Consider the following 26,163-nt stretch of genomic DNA (forward strand, 5'->3'; position numbering starts at 1 on the left):
TCATTATTGTGGAACTTGGAAATTTTTGAAAATGTGTTTATGTATTGCTATTGATAGACTTTTTTTGAAAGATAGAGAACATTCAACAAGAAGATCTTAATATATTAAATCTGATGCTCTAAATTTCCTTAATTTCTAAAAGCTTAGGATGTCTGCACTTGGAAAAACATTATGACTAAAAATGAAATCTGTCACTGACTGCCACAGGAATTACCTAGGACACTCAAGACTACTTTTGTCAAGATGGCCAAAAGGTTTTTGGTAAAATGGCTTTTGAAAACTGCTTTTGTGCGCTGGATCTCAAATATTATGAGAAAGTAGTTGCATAGTGCTATTTTTTAACTTCTTTCTTTTATATCTTAACAGTTATGAACCTGAACTGTTTCCTGGCCTTATTTATAGAATGGTGAAACCACGAATTGTGTTGCTTATCTTTGTATCTGGAAAAGTTGTGTTAACAGGTAAGTCCTAAGATTCTGACTTTCTTAAAATTCAACAGCTTTGCGTATGCTTTGCTTATGCTTTGTTTTACCTTTTAAATAACTTTATTCACTGTCATACAGCAATTCTTGGTATTATAGAATACCCGGGAAAAAAGGGAAAAGCAAAATGAAAGATAACATCGTACATTGGTCCCTAAAGTTAAACAATATAACTTTTTCCATGTTTTATGTCATTTTGATATATATAAAACGAGTATGTTATGTGTTTATGTGTCTGTTCAGTAGCTCAGTTGTGTCCAACTCTTTGTGACTCCATGAACTGTAGCCCACCAGGCTTCTCTGTCCATGGAATTTTCCAGGCAAGAATACTGAAGTTTATAGCTATTTCCTACTCCAGGGATACTCATCTTTACATCCTATCATTTTAATAACCATTATAACATATATAGCTTAACTCACTGTTACAAATTCTTAATGAAGGCTTTCAATGTCTGAACAATGTTCCTACAAAGAGGTCAACAAATCTTTTTTCTGCAAAGAGCTAAATACTAAATGTTTTCGGTTTTGTGGGCAGTAGAGTCTCTGTCACAACTGAACCTTGTTTTATTGTGAAAGTAACTGTGAACACCACATAAAGAAAAAGGCTCTAAAGTGTGAATTTAATGTAATTCACTTAATTTACACATATCAAGTAATTTTCTTCTTTTTTCCCCGAACCATTTCAGTATAAAAATCATTCTTAGCTCACAGTCTATACAGAATCAGGTAGCAGACTAGGTTTGACCAGCAGACCTAAGTTTCCCAATCTCTGTTCTAACATGTTACTGCATCAAACTGATTCTCCCATTGTCAGGTTATGCTTTTTGTTTGCTGCTTATTAATGGGACAAAAGTTTGGCTATTTTTATGTGTAGAGAGTCATTTATTAGTGTAAATGCTCAGAAGTGAAGTCGCTCAGTTGTGTCCTACTCTTTGTGACCCCATGGACTGTAGCCTACCAGGCTCTGGGTCCATGGGATTTTCCAGGCAAGAATACTGGAGTGGGCTGCCATTTCATTCTCCAGGGGATCTTCCCGACTCAGGGATCGAACCCGAGTCTCCTGCTTTGCAGACAGACGTTTTACCGTCTGAGCCACTAGGGAAGACCTATGCTCAGAAGGGGAATATTTGTCTAAAGACAGACCATTTTAAAGCTTCCTAGTACAAATTATTTTATGAAATTGTTTTGAAAAGGTTTATACAATGCAGTTTTTCTATATCATACATTGCTGCCAGGAATGTATCTGAGTATCTTTTACAAACTCTCAGCAACATTCAAAACAATAATTTGCAGAAAAAAACTCTAACTGTGTAAGTGAAAGGGATCTCACTGGTAATCAGAAATAGAAATTGATCGCTTTTCCGCATAGTAAATAGCATTTCATCTTTTTAAAATAGTGTGTATGTAACTTACTGCTTTTTGTCTACTTTTCCCCCTCTAAGGGTTTGTGTGAGTTCACCGTAGTATTGAAAATAATTACTCTTCGTTTTATTTGTGATTTTTTCCAGTTTCACTTATTTTTACGTAAAAGTTTTTTTAATTCTTGAGGTAAATGGTTGAGGCTCTTTTCCACACATTCTACTGAAGTTTGCTGGTTTTGCCTTATTTTGTCTGACTTTTTACACATTTTACTCTCTGGGACCAGGATAAATACCCAGTTTTTATGGCACGAGCCAAATTGACTATTCCCCACCCCCGAATAGCTGGCCAGCCAACCTAAAACTCCATATCCTTCATTATTAATATCTGATGACTTCTTTTTGGCCTTTATTTTAAAATATGGGTCTGGTCTCCAGTTCCACCTTTGCTCCTGAATTATACTATGATAATCCTACTGTATTTTTACTACATTGTGATTATGAATGTGTGTTAATCCTAGTGAGCTCTATATCTGATAGGCCAGTTTTCCATCATTGCTTCTCTTTGTATTAGCTCCCCTCAAATATTTATTCTTCCAAATAAACTTTAAAATTTAATAATATCTTGCCCCATCTAAAGCCAAATGAGATTTCTGCATTAGCTGAATTAATTTGAGAAACATCGATAAAGTTATCACTCAGCATCCAAAAACATGGAGTGTCTTATTAAATCTTGAGAACGCCCAGTAAGTGTTACAGTTTTTCTTTCAGAAATAATGTGTCTTCAAAATGGGGAGAGCTTGTTTAGAATTCAAGAACCTTTTGAATACAACAATGCAACAATTGTTCAGATGCAACCAGTTTAGTGTCTAGAATAATTAAGGCCTCCTAGTAATTAACAGGCTTCCCTGGTGGCTCAGAGGTTAAAGCATCTGCCCGCAATGCGGGAGACCTGGGTTTGATCCCTGGGTTGGGAAGATCCAGTTTCCCTCTATATGTCCTGGAGAAAGGGGAAAAAGCCTGCCAAGTACATCGAATAGTGTAGATACTGCAGGCAAATATATGCCCTCCTCCAGGGAAAAAAAAAATTTTAAGACCTTTGGATGGATGCTTTCATCTATGTGTTATGTATCATTAAGAAACTGTCTTATTTACAAGTACAAATTGCCAAGTACAGGCTAAGTTCCTATTATAGGTATGCAAGAACAAGTTTCTTTAAATATCCCTAATTCAGACCAACTTTCTTAGTTACCCCAAATAAAAAGGAAAGAGATATACTTTCATGTGCACATTTGCTAGGAGTTTCAAGTTACAAAAGTAAAGGAATGTCAACACAGGGTACTGAAGACCATACAGTACCCTTCCCTGAAAATTTGTCAATGTGTTCAGCTCAAAGAACAGGCATAGCTAATTGTAAAATTGTCTTACTCCCTTGAGGTGCCAAAGCTGCAGTCAGCATGTCCAAAGCTACAACTGAATGAATGAATAGTTAAATGAACTGAGAACAAAGAGGACCTACTTTCCTACTTTGTTCTTCATCATGGTCCCAGAGAGCAAACGGCAAAGGGACCTTAACACAACTTTTTCTGGTCTGTGCTGCTTTTCTACGGCTAATATGACATTTAGGACCCACGCTTTTTCTCAGACCATGGTAAAATGAATAGTCTAGCTAGGATCTGCTGGAACAATATACAGTGACAGCATATATGTCAATTTTCACTTCCAAGATGAGACATAATAAAGACATGTTAGGTACTCATATACCAGGCGTTATGATAAGTAAGGGCTTTTATGTGGGTTCTAGTTGACTCTCTCGGTTTCCCTGGAGGCTCAGTGGTAAAGAATTCGCCTGCAATGCAGGGGATGGAAGTTAGATCCCAGGGTTGGGAAGATACCCAGGAGAAGGAAATGGCAACCCACTCCATATTCTTGCCTGGGAAGTCCCATGAACAGAGGTGCCTGGTGGGCTACAGTCCATGCAGCTGCAAAAGAGTCAGACGTGATTTAATGACCAGACAACAACAGTTAATTCTGTGAGGTTGTGCTTAATATCTCAGTCTCCTCACCTGTAAAATGAGGACAATGGAGAGCTTAAGTAACATTAACAATGTCGAACAGCTGTTCATGCTGCACATGCCTGGCTTCAGACCACCATCTTCATGTACATACACTATCCCCCAGCTCTTTAGATGTCTATGAAAACACCTGTGTGGTCTTTTGGACACCTTCCTCCTAATACTCCTTGTCACCTAAGGAATGGCAAATACTCTTAGTGGTGAGAGGCAGCAGGTGTAGTGGCTAAGAGGCTAAGCTCTGGAAGCCAGTCATCTAGTTTTAATCTAAGCTTTACCATCTCTTGGCTATGTTGGCCTTGGGTGAGTTTGTGCTCCACCTTGATTTCTACATATGTAAAAGGCAGGGGCCCATAGAAACTACCTGCTGTAAACACAGTATAGATGTTAGCTGTTATTACCTCTGTGAAAGCCCACTCTTCTTGAGTTTTCCCCAGCACTGAAAAAGATGAATTGTTGCTCTCATGCCTTGCCCAGATGATAGGAATGTGAAGTTTAAAGAGGCTTTAGTAAAATGCTTTTTATACTTATTTCCTTCTGGCATAAAGGATGCAGGAGCTGGGTCTTTGTTAGAGAGGGTCACTCTCAATCAGCTGGGTGTCAGTGGTTCTTGGAAATGAGTGGGTCAGAGGACACCATAAAAATGGCAAGATTTAATAGTGAGTGAGCCAGACAGAGAACTGGATATCCCTGTTGATCATTGCTGGTAATTTACCACTAAGAGTGACTCAGTATATACTGCAAAATGTATACTTTGAGAGGTTAAAGTCTGTTTATTTTTTCCCCAATTTGTAAGACTTTCATTTATGTGTATACACATACGGTATCCCTTGGGAAGATAAGATGTGTACTTGTGACTTGGTGTAAGAATAGAGTTAGAAAATCCATGTAGTCCTGGGAAGAGATATTGGGGCTGGCTAAGAGGTAGCGAGGGCTTCCCAGGTGGTGCTAGTGGTAAAGAACCCACCTGCCAATGCAGGAAACATAAGAGACGTGGGTTCCATCCCTGGGTGGGGAAGATTCCCCTGGTGGAGGACATGACAGCCCACTCCAGTGTTATTGCTTGGAAATTTCTTGGACAGAGGAGCCTGGTGGGCTACAATTCATAGGGTCACAAAGAGTCGGACATGACTGAAGCGAATTAGCACGCATGCATGTATGCAAGGGGTATGGATGAGTTTGCAAATTCTATTGTTAGATGATAGATATTTAATAAACTTTGGATGCCTACGAGGTACATATACTGTTTTAGGTGCTCAGGATGTGAAAGCAAATACAACACACTCTTTATCCAGCAAAAATCCAGCCCTGGTGAAGGAGACAGACAAATTACATGATACTGATTCTCACAGAACCAAATGATTAGCCATGAATGCATGAACCAGCCATCCCAGCATCCCTAATCCTGAAGTACATTCTTTTAGGACAGTAAAAATGGCTGAGCTCTTGTCAAATGTTACCATTTGACATTACCATTTGAAAAGGACTTTTTGCAAAAACTTGTTCATGCAATCCTTATAATCACCCTATGAGAAGACTATTGTCCTTGTTTATAGGTGAGGAAACAGAAGCTCAGGAGTTAAACAATCTGCCTGTGATTTCAAACTTAGTGGGAGCGCTTGCATTTGAGCCCATGTGGTTTGATCTCAAGCCAATAGCTAGTGCTTTCTTCAGTGCACTAGCCACAGAATTTCTACCTCATTTACCACAGTTAGCAAAGGTGTTGATCCCCCAAATTGGTGTCATCATAACTTGAAGGAATGATCTGGCGAAAATGAAAGTTGCTCAGTCATGTCTGACTCTTTCCAACCCCATGGACTGTAGCCTGCCAGGCTCCTCTGTCCATAGAATTCTCTAGGCAAGAACACTGGAGTAGGTAGCTGTTCCCTTCTCTAGGGGATCTTCCCAACCCAGGGATCAAACCCAGGTATCCCACATTGCAGGTGAATTCTTTACTGTCTGAGCCACCAGGGAAGTCCAGGAATACTGGAGTGGGTAGCCGTTCCTTCTCCAGGGGATCTTCCCGACCCAGGAATAAAAGCAGGGTCTCCTTCATTGCAGGAGATGGAAGTAAAGTCTGATGCTGTAAAAAACAATATTGCATAGGAACCTGGAATGTTAGGTCCATGAATCAAGGTAAATTGGAAGTGGTCAAACAGAAGATGGCAAGAGTGAACATCGACATTTTAGGAATCAGTGAACTAAAATGGACTGGAATGGGAAAATTTAACTCAGATGACCATTATATCTACTACTGTGGGCAAGAATCCCTTAGAATTTAACTCAGATGACCATTATATCTACTACTGTGGGCAAGAATCCCTTAGAAGAAATGAAGTAGCCCTCATAGTCAACAAAAGAGTCCGAAATGCAGTTCTTGGGTGCAAGCTCAAAAATGACAGAATGATCTCTGTTCGTTTCCAAGGCAAACCATTCAATATCACAGTAATCCAAGTCTATGCCCCAACCAGTAACACTGAAGAAACTGAAGTTGAATGGTTCTATGAAGACCTACAAGACCTTCTAGAACTAATACCCAAAAGAGATGTCCTTTCCATCATAGGGGACTGGAATGCAAAAGTAGGATGACAAGAGAAACCTGCAGTAACAGGCAAGTTTGGCCTTGAAGTACAAAATGAAGCAGGGCAAAGGCTAACAGAGTTTTGTCAAGAGAACACACTGGTCATAGCAAACACCCTCTTCCAACAACACAAGAGAAGATTCTACACATGGACATCACCAGATGGTCAACACTGAAATCAGACTGATTATATTCTTTGCAGCCAAAGATGGAGAAGCTCTACACAGTTGGCAAAAACAAGAGGAGGAGATGACTGTGGCTCAGATCATGAACTCCTTATTGCCAAATTCAGACTGAAATTGAAGAAAGTAGGGAAAACCACTAGACCATTCAAGTATGACCTAAATGAAATCCCTTATGATTATACAATGGAAGTGACAAATAGATTCAAGGGATTATATCTGATAGACAGAGTGCCTAAAGAACTATGGACAGAGGTTCATGACATTGTACAGGAGGTAGTGATCAAGACCATCCCCAAGAAAAAGAAATGCAAAAAGGCAAAATTGTTGTCTGACAAGTCTTTAGAAATAGCTGAAAAAAGAAGAGAAGTGAAAGACAAGGAGAAAAGGAAAGATATACCCATTTGAATGCAGAGTTCCAAAGAATAGCAAGGAGAGATAAGAAAGGCTTCCTCAGTGATCAGTGCAAAGAAATAGAGGAAAACAATAGAATGGGAAAGACTAGAGATCTCTTCAAGAAAATTAGGGATACCAAGGGAATATTTCATGCAAAGATGAGCACAATAAAGGACAGAAATGGTATGGATCTAACAGCAGCAGAAGATATTAAGAAGAGGGGGCAAGAATACACAGAAGAACTATACAAAAAAGATCTTCATGACCCAGATAACCACAATGGTGGGATCACCCACCTAGAGCCAGACATCCTGGAATTCGAAGTCCAGTGGGCCTTAGGAAGCATCACTCACTATAAACAAAGCTAGTGGAGGTGATGGAATTCCAGTTGAGCTATCTCAAACCCTAAAAGATGCTGTGAAAGTGCTGCACTGAATATGTCAGCAAATTTGGAAAACTCAGCAGTGGCCATGGGACTGGAAAAGGTCAGTTTTCATTCCAATCCCAAAGAAAGCCGATGCCAAAAATGTTCAAACTACCACACAATTGCACTCATCTCACACACTAGCAAAGTAATGCTCAAAATTCTCCAACCCAGGCTTCAACAGTATGTGAACCATGAACTTCCAGATGTTCAAGCTGGATTTAGAAAAGGCAGAGGAATGAGAGATTAAATTGCCAACATCCATTGGATCATCAAGAAAGCAAGAGAGTTCCAGAAAAACATCTACCTCTGCTTTTTGACTACACCAAAGCCTTTGACTGTGTGGATCACAACAAACTATGGAAAATTCTTCAAGAGATGGGAATACCAGACCACCTTGCCTGCCTCCTGAGAAATCTGTATTCGGTCAAGAAGAAACAGAACTGGACATGGAACAACAGACTGGTTCCAAAGTGGGAAAGGAGCACATCAATGTTGTTTCTTGTCACCCTGCTTATTTAATATATGCAGAGTACACCATGCGAAATGCTGGGCTGGATGAAACACAAGCTGGAATCAAGACTTCCAGGAGAAATATCAATAACCTCAGATACTCAGGTGGCACAACACTTGTGACAGGAAAAGAAGAGTTGAAGATGAAAGTAAAAGAGGAGAGTGAAAAAGAAAAAAACTCAACATTCAGAAAACTAAAACCTTGGCATCTGGTCCCATCACTTCATGGCAAATAGATGGGGAAACAATGGAAACAGTGAAAACTATTTTAGGGGGGCTCCAAAATCACTGCAGACGGAGACTGCAGTCATGAAATTAAATGACACTTTTCTTTGGAAGAAAAGCTATGACCAACATATTAAAAAGCAGAGACATTACTTTGCTGACAAAGGTCTGTCTGGTCAAAGCTATGGTTTTTCCAGTAGTCATGTATGGATGCAAGAGTTGGACTATAAAGAAAGCTGAGCACTGAAGAATTGATGCTTTTGAACTGCGGTATTGGAGAAGACTCTTGAGAGTCCCTTGGACTGCAAGGAGATCAAACTAGTCCATCCTAAAGGAAATCAGTCCTGAATATTCACTGAAGGACTGATGCTGAAGCTGAAGCTCCAATACTTTGGCCACCTGATGCAAAGAACTGACTCATTGGAAAAGACTCTGATGCTGGAAAAAATTGAAGGCAGGAGGAGAAGGGGACAACAGAGGATGAGATGGTTGGAAGGCATCACTGACTCAATGGACATGAGTCTGAGCAAGCTTCAGGAGTCGGTGATGGACAGGGAAGCCTGGCATGCTGCAGTTGCAAAGTCAGACACAACTGAGCAACTGAACTGAACTGAATTCCTGCATTGCAGGCAGATTGTTTACTAGTTGAACTACCAGGGAAATTGGTGATCATCATAAATTTGAAGGAAAGATCTGGTAGATTTCGCTTAAAAGAGAAGGGTCATATAATTGAAGTCTGGTGCTCCAAATTGAGAGGTTTGATTATAGATTGATTATTAATAGGACTGTGGGGCCAATTTAGGTTTCCTCAAAATTTTTATGGTAATATTTCAGTGAGGAAATATTTCACTGAATTGACCAGGTTCCCTCATTGGGATTTACAATTCCTGGCGATGTTTGTTTGCTCACCTTCCATGGAAAGGAAGGAATGCAGATACATGAAGTCTTCTCTCAAAGTTGATACTCATGATTCGGGGCATCTTCAACTTCGTGGGCCTTGCTTTCCCACACAGTAAATTCTAAAAATTGCACTAGACAATTTTCCTAAAGCCTTTTTGTGTCTAAAGTTGTTTTTCTATGATATAAAAAAATGATCACTCTTAATGTCTGGTCCCTCTTGGGCGATGGGTGTTTTCTACTCTCTAGGGGACACCAGAACGCTATACTATTTGGGGCTTGAATGTAAAGCTGTTGGTATTTTTAAAAAAAATTTTTGGCTGCCCCACGAAGCATGTGGGATCCTAGTTCCCTCAACAGGGATTGAACCTGTGCCCCCTGCATTGGGAGCTTGGAGTCTTAACCACTGGGCCAGCAGGGAAGTCCCTAGGTATTATTTTTAAGTGTTATGAAAAAACTGAAGTACATGGTTACCCAAAATGCTGGACCTGGATATCTGTTACTCAGATATAAAAAGAAACTTAGTTGCCAAAAAAAAGAACTTTAGTTTTGGGGAGGGGGCATTAGGTGAACGTGTATCTGTGTCTGCTATACCTACTGTGCTTCTGTGGTGTGCTGTGTTTAGCCACTCAGTCACGTCCCACTTTTTGTGACCCCGTGGACTATAGCCCGCCAGGCTCTTCCGTCCATGGGGATTCTCCAGGCAAGAATACTGGAGTGGGTTGCTATGCCCTCCTCCAGGGGATCTTCCTACTTCACTGTCTCCCAATTAAGGCTGTTCTATTCAAATGTATCCAGAACCTGAAAAAGTCCATCAAACGAGAGGCAGAGTCTTTTTATAGTGATGTCTTACTTTTTCCCAAACTAACAGTTTGGCTTCTACAAAACCAGTCTCTTTAGAAACTAAAATTTTAGCACTGTAATTAAAATTTGCTGAGACTTAAGAGACTTTCCCTACCTCAAACGTACTGAGTTTCTGTTAACCATTCAATTCACCCTCCCGCCTCTCTACCAGACATCTTTGAGGGTAGAGGCTCCAAAAGTAAACTCTTTGGCAGTGAATGAGTAACTTTTGCCCTTGCATACTGCTCCCCCCCCCCCCACCATTTTAAGCTAATAAGTACTTCATTTTTTATTCTTAAACTTTTTTTAATTTATTGAGATGAAATGCAAATAGCGCAAATATAACCATTTAAATGAAAAATTGAGGGACAGTTAGTTCATTCAAAATGTTGTGCAACCACCAACACTAATGCCAAAAGATTTCCACTATTCCAAAATAAAGTCCTATGTCATAGGCAGTTTCCCCCTCTTTCTTCCCTACCCTAACCCTGGCAACCGCCAGTCTCGTCTCTGAATTTACTTATTCCGGAGATTTCATATAAATGGAATCATATAATATGTGACCTTTCATGTCTGACTTCTTTTAACATAATGTTTTTGAGGTTCATCCTCATTGTACTATGTATCAGCGCTTTATTCCTTTTTGTGGTGGAATAACACTTCATTGTCAGCCATGAATATGCAGCTACATGCATATTATTTGTCTGAGTACTTATTTTCAATTTGGGGAGTATATTCCCAGGTACCCAGGAGTGAAATTGCTGTGTCATGTGATCATTCTTCTTTTAGCAGCTTTGAGGAACTGCTAAACTATTTTCCATAGTAGCTGAACCATTTTATGTTTCTACCAGCAACGTATGAGGCTTCCCATTTCTGTCTCTTTGCCAACACTTGCCATTTTCCACTTTTTAAATTGTTCTAGCTCATCCTAGGTTCTGAATCCTGATTTCTACCTACTTCTCAAATCTCTTGATTCTCCTTTTGGGAATCCCCTCTCGTTTGTCCCATCCTTAAACCAGATAACTACGTCTCACAAGTTATTTCTGCTGTCTTACTTAGCCTTTCTCCTAGCTAAGTTTATAGCTCCCAAGAACAAGTCTTTATCAACTTAAAAACTATTTTCCATTTTTCTTCATGTTAAGTTTTTAATATGCTTTTCATTAATCTCCTTGTCTCCTGCCCAGTATCAGATAATAGTTCCCTGATGGACTGACAGTTCCACATAAGTACTACCTGTCCTTAACCCTTAACATAACATGCCTGCGTAGCATTGAAAGCGAAAGGTAGTTAGTAGGGCTGACTGATAATCTCGCTCAAGGGTGGGCAGTGTGTCTAATTCATATTTTTATCCATTTTAACCCCTAGAGCAGTTGTAATTAAAGACCTCGTGAAACTTAACTCGAAGGGTAACAATGGTAGAGTCTTTCCCTCTAATAATTCCTTCCCAAATTGAAATTTAGAACAGTTCCAATTTGTCTCACTGTTAGTCAATATTAGGGAATAAGGATGTTAACTAAAGCTGAGTAGATCAAAGGAAGTCCCTTTCGCTGGTAGCTAAGTGCCCACAGCTGCTGACGAAGGTCATGTTCTGTGGTCATGTCCATGGCACACCAAGAGATAACATTCCATATTTCATACTGTGCCCTAGGAGGCTAAAGACATACTGATGTGCCCACATTACAGAAATACTAGAAAAATCAGCTCTAGGGTATGTTTTTGTGGGAATATGACTGTAGTCACCAAATTCTTTTGTCTTTACCAGGAATAAAGTACTTCTCAGGTACACCTAAAGTATTAAAAGTAATTGGAAGCGACAATGAAATTTTAGTCTTAAGAAAATTTTAGCACTGCTTTTATATTAAAGATATGTAAACTTGGATTTCTTTTTAGGTGCCAAAAAACGTTCTGACATCTATGAAGCATTTGAAAACATCTATCCTATTCTAAAGGGTTTTAAAAAAGCCTGAATATATCATTCAACATCTCACAGTATATTGGTTTGAATATATGCATAAGCCCAGCAACAGAAACAGCTAGACTGTAGATGTTCCATGCACATTTTGACTTTAATTATTAAAGTGTGATTCTGTATGAGTAACCATGCCTAAGAAATGACACTTTTTTTTGAAATGACTATTGTATGTTATTTTTAAAATGGGAAAAGTAACCTGATTTCAGAATTTGAAGAGTTAAGGCCTTGCTAGAATGATATTCTAACATCATTAAAATTTAATGCTTTGTTCTTGTTAAAGACGTAGTACATGAACATGTGTTCTCTAAAAATGTATAACAATATATAGAAATTTAAAATATCTGTATAAAACAGGATAGAAATTGTCTATTGTCTTTTTTTTTTTTTTTGCCTTTTTAAATATTGAGTCGATGATCCTGGCCAGTAGGTACAGGCCTGTGATGGATCCTGTCAGAATACAAATGAAACTTTAAAGTCTGAAAACTTTAAGAAAAATTAAATAATTACATATCCTTTTGTTTGAAATAATCAGAGAAAAGTATTTCTCTCCCTAAAACTTAATCTTCCAGGAAACATTCAGGTTTAGTATAAAGTCTATTTTGAAAACAGTTTAGGGATTTTGTGCTTTTTTTGTACCTTCATAACCCTGTGTAATTATATTAAAATAGATCAAATAAGACTTAAGAGGCTGGAGCAAAGAGCTCAGCTTCAAAACCCAATTAGCTTGTGGGAATCATGCGCATTTGATGGAGAAGTGGAGATTAACAGGGAGGGGGATGGGCTAATAGGAGTCTTGGACCTTGTTCTCACGTGGGCGGGGATTGTCTTTCACTAAAATGAGGACAGGGAGGCCTGGCCTGCAGTCCATGGGGTCGCAAAGAGTTGGACACGACTGGGCGACTGAACACAACAAAATAAGGAAACGTTTGTAGGGAGGGAGAGTTCAGTTTTGTTTCTGAATTGCTTCAGACCAATTCTGTACAGTGAATTGGTCACCGTACATTACTTTAAGCCTAGTGTAGGCAGTTATGAATTTGGGGGTATGGAACTTGGGAGAGAAGCCCTAGTTGAAGAGAGAAATTAAGGCAGTCATTAATTTATAGCCTGCCAAAATAATCCTTTTGAGTCACTGGTCTGGATCATTTGACCTATGAGCCCAATTTTTTTTTCTTCTGTAGTTTACAGGCATATTCAAACACCAATTACTCTGATATAATCCTCTGGCCCAACTTATTTATCCTCACAGAAAGAAATTTGGAGTAATCAAGCCATGTTAAAATACTACCTAGTTGAAATTCTTGGAATATGGCCAAGAATAGAAGCGGAATGCTGGACATTAAAATTTTTCATAAAGATCCAACTGTGATTTACACGTTCAGTAGTTTCCACTGGTTAGTTATTATTGGCAAAGTACTATCAGATTACTATTAAACGGATTGACTTGTTAATCCTCACGACGTTGGGTGGGCACTGAAGTTTCCTCCACGTGAACACAGGAGAGGTGAGGAATTTGCCCCGAAATCACATGAGCCATAATTCCACCTCGCTCCAAGACCCACTTCCCTCATCCAACTCTGCGGTAGTTTTAGCCAAATTTAGTATCCACAGCTAATGACAGAAATTTCCTTATGCGTTCGCAATCTGTCTTCCCCAAATCCTGAGGGTACTGTATTGCTATGTCTTGCACAAGTTTGTGACGTTAAGTTGTAGCCTGGACGTGAAGGAGCCGCTGATGACACTCCGTTGCGCTGCCTCTCCCCGCTCTAACCTAATTCCTACCCAGCGGTAGCTGGGGGTAGGCGAGGTCTGGAGAGGTGCTCGCGCGATTCCCGCCGAGCTAGGCCCCTCCCAGGCCCCTCCTCCTCACCCAAGATGCACTTGGTTGAAAACAAAATCCCACGTGACTGGCTCTGCTCTCATGCTATCATGGCGTCTCCCAGTGGGAAGGGAGCCCAGGCGCAGGAGGCTCCTGGCTGCGGGCCCCAGCCGCTCGCCCGGGACCTGGTAGACTCTGTGGACGACGCGGAGGGGCTGTACGTGGCGGTCGAGCGCTGCCCGCTCTGCAACACCACCCGCCGGCGGCTGACCTGCGCCAAGTGCGTCCAGAGCGGCGATTTCGTCTACTTCGACGGCCGCGACCGTGAAAGGTACGGCAGCCGCCCCTGCGCTATTGTCTTCTCTGGGTGTCTCCACCGGCTCGGAGGCTGGAGCCTGGAGGAGGAGGTAGCGAGGGTAGCTCTTTTGCGCCGGTACTTTGCTCCCAGGGGACGGGGACGGGGATGGAGGCCCGAAGAGGAGAGGTCGCAGTTTCCTCCTAACCCACTCGAGAGGAGTCTGACCTCACGGTGCTTCTGGTACTAGGGAAAAGGAGTAGGTGGTGCCTGTGGAGAGGTCTTCTCCTATTATTGCCATAGAATTGGATTCTCGGTACTTTGTTATTCGCTCAAGCAAAAGCTTGGTTTAATCATTATTTTCAAAAGAAAATTCATTTTCTAGAGAAGAGGCCAGAAGAGAATCAAATAACTGGTTAAGAGGGATTCGGGCCCTGGTAGTTTGTGTCACAGATTGATCTTGTTATCAGACATCCTTACTCTAATGTGTAAACTAATCTAGCTAGTTTCTCCCCTTTGCAAAGATTGTTTTGAGTGTTAAGGAGTTTGAAGATGTGTTTCCTCTGTTTTAAAAATGTAGAGTGGGAGCTGCAAGCCCTTAGTTAAGAGAATTGAATTTAAGAACACGTTTTGGCCTTGTTTTGAAATTTAAACAGAGGCCTACAAGTCCTGGGCTTTCCAGGTGGCTCAGTGGTAAGGAATACACCTGCCAATGCAGGAGCCCCGGGTTCAGTCTCTGGGTGGGGAAGATGCCCTGGAGAAGGAAATGGCAACTCACTCCAGTATTCTTGCCTGGGAAATCCATGGACAGAGGAGCCTGGCGGGGTACAGTCCATGGGGTCACAAAAGAGTTGGACCGACTTAGTGGCTGAAACAAGCCCTTGGTTAAATAATTGTAAAATTAGTGTGGTTAGCTGCAACTTTTTTAAGTCCCAACTTTTGTTTCAATAACTTAGTGACAGTAAGCCAGCTAATTTTTTTTAGTGCAAAAGTTCAGATAATAATGCCTTAACAACAACCCAATAAGTTATTATCCCTAATTTACTGCTAAGGAAGCTGCACAGTTTCTTGCCCTGGGTCACACAAATAATAAGGGTAGGGACCAGAATTAAATTCCAGGCAGCCTGAACCCATATGCCATGCACTTAACCACTGGATTATATAACATCTGTATTTGAAAGTGTTTTTGAGTTTCTGATAGTCTTCTGATCATGAATGGAGTTCATTATTTTTTCTTTTGAGAAGATTTGTATGATATAATCTTTTAGTTCAGCATTGTTGTAGTCATTGATGTAGTTGATGAATTTAGAAACTGCTGATGTAATAAGTAATAGCTTTAAGAATTAAAACAGTTTTATTATAAAAATACTAGGTATGAGATGGAAATGTCTTTCGAGGGTCAGTTCTGGATCCTCTTCTCTATATACTTTTTCCTAGATCCATTCCTATAATTTAAATATCATCTATAGGTTGAAGACTGCCAGACTTGTTTCTCCAACCTAGGCCTTTATTAAATTGAGAAAACAGCTACCTGCTCTATTTGTATTTAAATTTGTAGTGAGAATCTCCATCTTCATATGGCAAACTGAATTCATGATTATCCATAATAAATCTATTTTTCTCATGCTCATCCCAGCCCAGTAAATGATGACCTAATTCTTTGGAACAGGCAAAAAAAGTCTTCCAGTCTTCCTTGACTCCTCTCTTAATGCTACCAAATCTTATCCCATCAACAAATCCCATCTGCCATTCAAAACCTAATCCCAGCCCTTTCACTACCTCCTGGTCTGGTCCACCAGAGGATTATTGTTTCTTGAGTCTCTGCTTCTGCCTTTTCTCCTTCATAGTGTAGTTTCTCATATTGCATACAGATTAATACCATCCTTCCATTCCTCTGTTCACATCTTCCAGGGGTGTCCTCTTTTACCCAAAGTTTAAAAAAAAAAAAAAAACCGAAGTCTTTATCCGAAGTTCTATATCGTTTGTCCCCCAGTTGTTCTCCTATTGCTTTTCTCTTAGCTACTCTGCAAAACATCATGGCCTCCTTGCCAGTACTCAGGCATACTGAGAACACTCCTGCCTCAGTCTTATTCAGCCTGCCAGGAACTCCTTTCTTCTAGGCTTCCAGGCTACTTTCTTTGAATCCGTAGGCTTCTGTTCCTTACAGAGAAACTCTGAGCATTCATTCAATTAAAATAGTAACTTTCTTCCCCACACAATGTGATTTCTTGTTTTCCATAGTACCTATCACCATCTTATGGTTTACATATTAATTTGTAACTGCCTCTCCAATGATGTTAGCTCTGTGAAAACAAGACAGTTTTGTACTCTGCTATATCCTCATAGTAGAAGCTTAATAAATATTCGTTGAATGACTGAATCAATCTACCCTTCCTTCCCAAATTTAGTCTGATCCTGAACCACCTCATTATTATACATCATGACCCGTTTTGTTACTTAAACCAGAAACCTGGATGTTGTCCTAGCTTTTTCCTTTTTTTCTTATTCCACATATCCAAATCATTGACAGGTATAATTTGATCTGCTTCAGAGTAGATCTTGCATCTGTCTACTTCTAGTCCAGACTGCTGTCATTTCTTTCCTGGCCACTACTTTGTTTTCTTTCTTTTACACGTACAGCTCCTCCCTAGCCACCCTCTGGCCCTCACACAACAGCCACAGTAGAGATGTAAATCAGACAATCTCACTGTTTCGCTTAAACCTTTCAGTGTTTTTACACTTTATAGAAAATAAAATTCAAACTCTTTACTGTGCTTATTAAGCCCTATGTGATCTGGCTACTGCCTACCTTCTAATTTTGGCTGTAAGGTTGAGTTTAAAGTGTGATCTTTGGATTCAAGCTGCATTGAATTGAATCCAAGCTCCACCATTTGTTGTGTGATTTTGAAGTTTCATAGGTTTCTGGTAGTACTTACATAAGAGCATGCACTGAATTACTTAACATGATGTCTAGCATGTATTAAGTACTCAAAAAGTAAACTCTCACCACATTCCCTCATGTTCACAGCTCAGTAATTGGGCTTTCTCTCACATCCTCAAACACATGGAACTCTTCCACCCATGGGCCTTTTTCTTTACTATTCCCTCTGCCTGGAACACTGTTCCTCCTTATTGGCATTTTGCCTTTCATGTCTCAACTTAAATGCACTTCCTAAGCGAGACTTTGCCTGACCTTCACTAAGGTAGGTCCCCACTTCCATCTCTCCCCCCATTTCTGTCACAGTACTCAATTCTTTCATGGTATTGAGCATGATAAGTGGTGTCACTTATCTGCGGAAGGTAACTGCATCCCGAATGTATCAGGAGTTCCACACAGGAGTAAATTCTGCTTTTGTTCAGTCCCATCCTGGTGGTTAGTGCAGCGCTGGGGAGGAACGTAATAAGCAGATTGTTGAAGGGAATGGTAAAGGCAGGACCATTTTAGAAACTGAAATACGAATTCTTTTCAGGACAGGGATGTGTTACAGTGGATTTCTTTTTATGACGAAGCAGAAAGATGAAAAATAAATACCAGGATCGTTCAGAAATGAAAAAGTTAAGGTTTAGGGATAACAGACAGCTTCACTTCAGCTTCAATCATCCCCTTTTCTGAAGTGTGTATTTCTAAAGAAGAGGAGTTTGCTTGTTTGTTTTCCTTCATTCACTAACCAATGTCCAGCATGTAGTAGGATGCAAGAATCTCTTGAGACCCAGGACCCTGTCCTGATGGCCAGATCAGTTTTACTGAGCTCATTGGGTACAGTTATTGGCGTGAAATATTCCAGCAGATAAGAGAAAGGCAGGTTTCTGCTCTCGAGGATTTACACTGACTACTAATAAGCCTTAAATATTTGGGGCCAAAGGTTGATTGTGAGATATTCTCTAATCTTCAGTACTTATGAAAAATTTTGTATTCTGTGCTTTACTTTCAGACCCTTTTTCCCCTCTTACTTTATGAGAAAACTCCTCACTGACTGTGGGAGACCACTTGGAAATAAAATATGGAAGCTTCAGCATGATTTAAATACCCTTGTTTAACCCCTGGTTCTTTTCAGTAAGTCAACCAAATTAGCTGTGCCTGCAAGGATCTTGAATGTGATGTACATATCAAAGTTCCTATAAATGTAGATTTTTTTTCAGGTTTTATTAATAGACTAGCTGAATATACAGGTTCTAATGGTTTAGCAGTTCAAGGAAAATTCGATATTAAAGAACAAATGTGTCTCCTAATAATTCTTTTGACTTCTAAGAAGGGAACATGCATCTTAATGTAGTTTTGTGGATAGTATGAGTTTGGCAGTTAAATTGATTGAAAAATACTTGAACTTGCTACTTTTGGTTTTTATTTTTGGATATTATTCAGTGGGACACTTCCCTTATAGCCTTGGTACCCTCATCAGCACTCTCCTTTCCTCACCTCCCACCTCGGCCCAGTCCTGAGACACTACCCACATCTCTGCTTTTGCATCTGTCTTTTGACTTGTTTGCTTCCTTCAGAGATGAAGAGGAATGATTTTAAGCAATATTCTCAACACCATCTCCTTTGAATCTTGTACCAGAGAACATTTTAAAATTGCAGGTCTTTTAACAGGAACGTCGTTTTCTGGATTAAACATTTATCTGGTACTAGAAATAACACTGTTACCCAATAGATAACTGACAAGTTGAAATAATCTTTCCACTCAAAACTGGAAAAAATGGCTTACCAGTTTATGATAGGGGGTAAGAATAAGACAGGGGGGATAATCTGAGGATACCCAGGAACATCTTCATGCTGGTTTAGAAACCAGTTATTTTAAAGTGTGGATCAAAAAAAAAGGCATTTTGTGAGTAGATGGATATTGCTTTCATAAGTACACAGCATTAGGAGTGATACAGCACTCCTTTCACTGATGAGTTTTAGGCATTGAGGACTACATTTTTACCACAAAACAGAAATACGGGCACCGGACAAATTGAGAAGCGGGATAGAGGACAAGCAAGAAATTTTAGATGTTACTGAAGATTTTGAGAGGAAGATGCATCCTAAAAACTACTCTTGAGACATTTCTGTTCCCCTCCAGTATCTGTTTGGTTGTCAGTCCTTAGCTTATAAAAGTTTGTTTTCACGAGGATTCGGTTCTGGACCCACGTCTGTGTACCCCACTCAGCAGAATAAAAGCTCCATAGGTACCTGGACTCCCGTCTTGAGACAAGAGTTTAATCAACCTGCTGCGCTTTGGTTATCTCTTTCAGGAAAGGTCACAGCTCCCATCCCATGTAGCTTATTAATTGTATTTACAATACATGTGGATCTCCTAAGAAAATATAATTCTTGTTTCAATCAGTATCACTGGCTACTCTTAACCATTATGTGTACCCTTCAGAATTTGTAGAAGGATTTCACAAGTATTGTCTCCTTTGTTCCCTGGTAACAAAACCGTGAGTTATTAACCTGTTTTTAAGATGAGGAAGCTCAGAGTAGTTGTGCCTTACTTACTGCTGGGCTATGCTAATTCTTACATTGACCTCCAGATCTGAAATACGTACATACATTTAATACATTAGGAGGATTAAGTGCAAAATCACTGATTGCGACGAAGAAAAGGGAAACTAGCCTGTATTGCCTGTTAAGTGCCTGTACCTGATGCTTTCACATTTATCTTATTTAATCTCTATAATCAAGTAGGATAATCATTATTTTCATTTTGCAAGTGAGGAAACTAAACAGTGCTCTGTCTGTACTTTCTACTAATGACTTAACCTTCATTCCTGCCAGTGGAGTATGTTTTTGCTACAGTTAAGCCTTGAACAACAGGGGTTAATTCACCTATAATTTATAGTCAGCCCTCTTTTTATCTGTAGTTGCTCTGCACCCACAGATTGAATCAACTTCAGACCGTGTGGTACTGTAGTATTTACAATTGATGAAACCCACATTGTTGAAGTTGTGTATTTTCTCATACTTTAAATACTCTAACATAAAGATAAGGACTGTGTTTTTTCATATTGCCTTTGTCCATAAATGTCATACCCTTGAATGCCTAAAAGAACTTAAGGGAGAAAAATGTGAATGCTAGTAATTTTTGCTGTGTTATTGACAGTATCCTAGTTCAAGAAATACTCCGTTCTTTAACCCTTTCTGCTTGTATAATAGAGATTGCTATGCTCTTCTCCAAGAAAATTTGTGCTCTTTCTTACCCGATAAGTCTCACTGCCTTATTTCTAGAGCCAGAGTCATCAACTCTTCACCAAACCTGTGTCCAAATCGGAGCTGGGGGAAATTCCCCCCCACTGATTTGAAAGCTGTCAGTGCTTATTTTCTCCTTTCATATTTAAGAAACCCAAGGAATATAAGGGTTGACTAATTCTTAAGGCCCTCAATTGCATATTTGAAAGTTTTGTGGGGTTGTTCTGTTTACCTTTCTTAAAATACAGGAAAAGTGTTTCTTGGACTTCTCTGTTGCCGTAACCCTAGGCACAAGTGAATGTGAAGCGCTAGGATGAGGGGAAGGACTGGGCGGCGATGGAAGGTGAGAGTTATTTTATGAAAGGCACCTAGTCAGTGCTCAGCAAGGTGTAGTCGGTGGTCTGATGGTGTTATTGATCATCTCGCACAGCATTAATAGGACTCCGGATAGGGTGCATGCCTGGGTGCTGCTTTCCTGCTCTCATGGGACAGACTTAGGTGACCAGTCCTGCTTGTGGCCAGATCCACTCAGTCACCCAGGACGATCTGTGGCCATGGCGCAGCACGGAGCGATGGAGGCTCACACTTGTAACTGATCCTTGTCACCCTGCTGTCCCCCTGGTCTGGTGAAGTTCTCTGGGGCAGGGCAGATTACGTTCTTAGCTTGTGAAATAGCAGAATCTCCTCTGCCTGTAATGCCTTTCTTCCCTTAGCAGGGCCACCTCTAACCCGTCCTCAAGTGGCAGCTCAGGCAGACGTGACTCCAGAACCTGAGTTGGGTTGTGTACCGTCTCTTGGATTGATAGCACCAGACTGTGTGTGACCGCCTGCTCCTGGTTCTCACCAGTCTCTATCACGGGGCATGGTTTAAAGTTGACTTAAGGGAATCCTTTTTTAGGGGGGAGAAAAGCAAATACAAGTCTGGAGGAATTTGGTAAATAACACAAAAGAAATTTTTAAATTGGGAAAGAAGATATTAAAAAAGTGTTTAAAAGCCCTGATGCATGGTACAGGTTCACTGGCAGATTCCTTTCAGAAAACAATGCAAAACTATAGAGCCATTCAGCAACAACAAGAAAATGAATAAATGTATCTGCACAAAATTTTGGAATTTTTGCAGAGCAGAACCATAAGTAGTCACTAAGAAAATTGAGAAAGAATTTCAAGATGTATGAAAGGAAAATCGCTAATTTTCCTAATAACCCTTTAAAAAAACTATAGAAAAGTGAACAAAGGACATAGAATAACAAATGAAAAGTAGCCAATAAGAAATAATGAAGAAAGGCAAGTAAATGAATTGTAAACTATCTTTGAAGGAAGGGAGTGGGAAGCCAGGCAGGTTAGTAAAGAATAAAAAGTGCAGAGCTGAGAGCATGAGAACAGGATGGTGGGGTTGGAAATATCATATGAAATGATTTCAGAAGAAATTTAAAGAGAACTGCCAGATGTTTGCATGTGAATATCTGACTTAGCAGTTTATTTGTAAGAATTTCCTGTAGAGAAACCTAAAAGCTTAAAAGATTTGTGCACCAGGATATTCATTTCTAACATTATTGATAGTAGTGTAAATTTGGAAGCAATGGCAGTGTTCCTCAGCAGGAGTTTCTGTGAATAAGTTACATGATGTCCATTCAGTGAAATTCTATAATGAGACACATCTTTATGTTCTGACGTGGAAAAAGATAGAAAACATTTTATGTAATAACCCAGCTTGAAAGACAGTGTATAAAATAAAATATGCCTTTCCCCCTTCTCCTTTTTTCTTTTCCTTCCCTAACCTATCTCCACGAGTCCTGGACTGGAAAATGCAGAGAACGGACGAGGTGCTGGTGAGCAGTTGGCTTGCTGACCAGGCACATTCCTTGATACCATCTGCTCTTTTGCTCTGCTCACACTACCTGTTTTCTCATTTCCCTCATGAAGAGTGACATGACTCCTGACGCGTTCAGTACAGGAGGAATTGCCATCTCCTGTTTGTTATTCCTGCTGCCATCTGTATTTTTGTGTTTTAAGTTTGGGTTTGTTTCTAACAGCCCAGGAGAACTAACCAGCCTGATATAAAGCTGGACAGTGCCATCATCCCAATTTGTGTTAGTGCAAAGTGGGATCTTTACAACAGACGTGAAAGGAGCACTTTATAGCCTTTGAAAGCAGGATTTTCTCCTTCATGTCAGCCCTTTGTTGACACAGGTTGATGAATCTTGTGAGTTTGTCATCTCCTTTCAGGTGATCAAGAGCATGAATCATGCATTACCTCAGTAAGGGAGAAGTAAATACCACATTTGTTTCTCATTTTCAGTATAAGGAAATGGAAGCATATCACAAGTGCCATGTCTGGCACACAGCCAGTTGCAGAAAATGAATGATTAGATTTCTTAACGTTCTGTAAAATGCTCTGTAGTAAGTTGCAGGCACATAGTAAAAGCCTGATAAATTATTTGGTGAACCTATGAATTTGTCTACATTCTGCATTGGTTTCTGAGTTTTCTAATGGTTCCTGTAGTCACCACCTCACTGGCCTTTGCAGTACTACCCAGTACTCTGTGCAATGATGCTGCATATCTGTGCATCCAGTAAAGTGGCCTCCAGCCATATGTAGCTGTTGAAATGTGAGAGTGTCACTGAGAAAGTGAATTTTTAATTTAATTTTAATTTAGCCACTTATGTATATAATTCTGTCACATATAATATTGTCTGATTTCCTTTCTTGTTTAATATATGTGGTACATTTTCAGTGACTATGAAATGGCAGAGTCATAATTAGGGCATTTTATCCCTTCCATTTAGAAGTAGATATCTGGGGATATTTCAGATGTGGGATTATAAAAATAGTGTGTTAGACTTCTGTGTCTGGATTATTTCAAGGAAGAGATTTTTAGGGCTGTTATGGTTCTGGTTTTATGTTACGATTCTGTTGAATTGTTTTCATTTAGACTGGGAAATCAGGAGATAGCCAAAAGCCTAATTCTGGACTCCATACCATGTTACCATGGTGGGTAACATTACCTTTATTTCTTTGAAAGCAGTTAATAAGCCACTGTTAGCTCAATTGAAAATCATTGCATGATATTCAGTTCAGTTCAGTCGCTCAGTCTTGTCTGACTCTTTGTGAGCCATGGACTGTAGCACGCCAGGCTTCCCTGTCCATCACCAACTCCTGGAGCTTGCTCAAACTGATGTCCATCAAGTCGGTAATGCCATCCAGCCATCTCATCCTCTATCGTCCCCTTCTCCTTCTGCCTTCAGTCTTTCCCAGCATCAGGGTCTTTTCTAATGAGTCAGTTCTTTGTATCCTGTGGCCAAAGTATTGGAACTTCAGCTTCAAAATCAGTTCTTCCAATAAATATTCAGGACTGATTTCCTTTAGAACTGGTTTGATCTCCTTGCAGTCCAAGGGACTCTCAAGAGTCTTCTCTAACACCACAGGTCAAAAGCATCAATTCTTTGGCACTCAGCTTTCTTTATGATCCAATTCTCACATCCGTACATGACTACTGGAGAAACCATAGCTTTGACTAGATGGACCTTTGATGGCATAGTAATAATCTCTCTGCTTTTTAATATGCTGTCCAGGTTGGTAATAGCTTTCCATCTAAGGAGCAAGCATCTTTTAATTTCATGACTGCAGTCACCATCTGCAGTGATTTTGGAGCCCCCCAAAAAGATAGTCTGTCACTGTTTTCATTGTTTCCCCATCTATTTGCCATGAAGTGATGGGACCAGATGCCATGATCTTAGTTTTTTGAATGTTGAGTTTTAAGCCAACTTTTTCACTCTCCTCTTTCACTTTCATCTTTAATTCTTCTTCATTTTCTGCCATAAGGGTGGTGTCATCTGCATATCTGAGGTTATTGATATTTCTCCCACCAACCTTGATTCCAGCTTGTGCTTCATCCAGTCTGGCATTTCGCATGATGTACTCTGCACATAGGTTAAATAAGCAGGGTGACTATATACAGCTTTGATGTACTCCTTTCCCAATTTGAACCAGTCTGTTGCGTGTTATTACTCATGCATTTTTAAAAATTTTTCTTATTTTAAGGAAGAGATTATTTTACTATTATTTTAAGGAAGAGATTTTTAGGGCCATTATGGTCACATTTTAGGTACTCAGTAGCCACATATGCCTGATGGCTGCTGTGTTGAACAGCACAAATCTAGAAGATTTGACTACCACTGCTTGCCACCTTCAGCTGGTTAATGCTTATAGAACTCTGTACTCAGGAACTATAAAATATACATTCTTTCAAGTGCACATGGAACTTTCACCGAGGCGAGCGCATCATATGCAAGGCCATAAGACAGTCTCAAATTACAAGATTGAAATCTCATGTATTCTGGGACCACGTCAGAGTTAAAGTAGAAAAATAACAGTAAGTTACCTAAAAAGCTGGTATATCTGGAAGTTGAGTGATACACTTATGAATAAATTCTTGATCAGAGGGAATTTTATGGAAAATTAGAAATTTCAAACTAAATGATAAAATACAGCATTTCAAAAATGTTAAGGGTTTAGCTTAAGCAATACTTTCGTGGAAATTTGTAACTTAAGGAGAGGCTTAAATTTTGATGATTGAAATTTTTACCTTACACTCCAAAAAGTAAAAAACAAACTAAATCCCCAATAAGGTAGCAGGAAGAAAATAAAAATAAGGGTAGAACACTGACAAATATAAAAAATGATCTGTGATGTGATATTCTTTCCTTAACTTTATTAATAATAGTGACTTGCTAGCCGTAATGCCTAGCAGTAAATTTAGTGAGAAAAAATTGGACATTACTTTGCCAACAAAGGTCCATCTAGTCGAAGCTCTGGTTTTTCCAGTAGTCACGTATGAATGTGACAGTTGGACTATAAAGAAAGCTGAGCACCAAAGAACTGATGGCTTTTGAACTGTGGTGTTGGAGAAGACTCTTGAGAGTCCCTTGAACAGCAGGGAGATCCAACCAGTCAATCCTAAAGGAAATCATTCCTAAATATTCATTGGAAGGACTGATGCTGAAGCTGAAACTCCAGTAGTCTGGCCACCTGATGTGAAGAACTGACTCATGTGAAAAGACCCTGATGCTGGGAAAGATTGAAGGTGGGAGGACAAGGGAATGACAGAGGATAAGATGGTTGGATGGCATCACGGACTCAGTGAACATGAGTTTGAGCAAACTCCAGGAGTTAGTGATGGACAGGGAGGCCTGGCGTGCTGCAGTCCATGGGGTCGCAGAGTTGGAGACGACTGAGCGACTGAACTGAACTGAGGCACCAATTTATAGATGAGAGCAGAGTTCAGTTAAGTTTAATAATGATGATTATTTATAATGGGGGCCTCAGTTTCCTTGGATTCAAACTCACTTTAGTGCTCTGATTTGCCTGTTTTGGAAGATAATTTAACCTAGGCATGAAGAAACCTATAGACATATTTTATAAATCCATGAAAGAGTTTTAAAGCTGAGAATATGAACCTAGTTTTAAGTAAAATGGTAGGCAGCCACGTGCATCCCATCGAGAAGATATGTTTGGACAGTGACATTTCTGGATGAGTCTGCAGAAATGATTGGCTCTCAGGAATTTACGTTATCTCATTTGACTGGAAAAAAAATGAACATTTAAATAAAATGCTGCATTTTTTTCTTACAGGTTTATAGACAAGAAGGAAAGGTTAAGCCAGCTTAAGAGCAAGCAAGAAGAATTTCAAAAAGAGTGAGTTTTCATTTTGCTTTCTAATTTGTGGGGTTATCTGGTCACCACATGGTTTATTTCAGTGCTGTGGTACGCAGATATGTGGGTTGCTAATTTATTGAATTTAGGATACAGATCTCAACATGTGAAGAGCACTGTATCTGGGAGAAAGCAAAATAAGCGATTTTGGAAAAATCGGGTTTCTGGAAAACAGCGGGATCAAACATGGTGCCTGGTTAACAGCAGGCACAGTGACTGAATGGG

At 39.8% G+C, this 26,163-nt stretch overlaps 2 protein-coding genes across 4 annotated transcripts in view; both read left to right on the forward strand.

Annotated features, from left to right (window-relative positions):
* The window catches only part of TBPL2 (TATA-box binding protein like 2), a 29,132-nt gene extending 15,038 nt beyond the window's left edge, over window positions 1-14,094 (forward strand). For both annotated transcript variants that reach the window (XM_044924946.2, XM_025260526.3), the window contains 2 exons: window positions 367-461; window positions 11,864-14,094. In XM_044924946.2, coding sequence (XP_044780881.1) covers window positions 367-461; window positions 11,864-11,940 — 172 coding nt within the window. In that variant the 3' untranslated portion in view covers window positions 11,941-14,094. The remainder of the gene's footprint in view (window positions 1-366; window positions 462-11,863) is intronic.
* ATG14 (autophagy related 14) overlaps window positions 13,818-26,163 on the forward strand; it is a 40,982-nt gene continuing 28,636 nt past the window's right edge. For both annotated transcript variants that reach the window (XM_006068140.4, XM_044924945.2), the window contains exons 1-2: window positions 13,818-14,092; window positions 25,858-25,920. In XM_006068140.4, coding sequence (XP_006068202.2) covers window positions 13,818-14,092; window positions 25,858-25,920 — 338 coding nt within the window. The remainder of the gene's footprint in view (window positions 14,093-25,857; window positions 25,921-26,163) is intronic.

The sequence above is a fragment of the Bubalus bubalis genome, chromosome 11 (genome assembly GCF_019923935.1).
Source record: "Bubalus bubalis isolate 160015118507 breed Murrah chromosome 11, NDDB_SH_1, whole genome shotgun sequence".
NCBI lineage: Eukaryota > Metazoa > Chordata > Mammalia > Artiodactyla > Bovidae > Bubalus > Bubalus bubalis.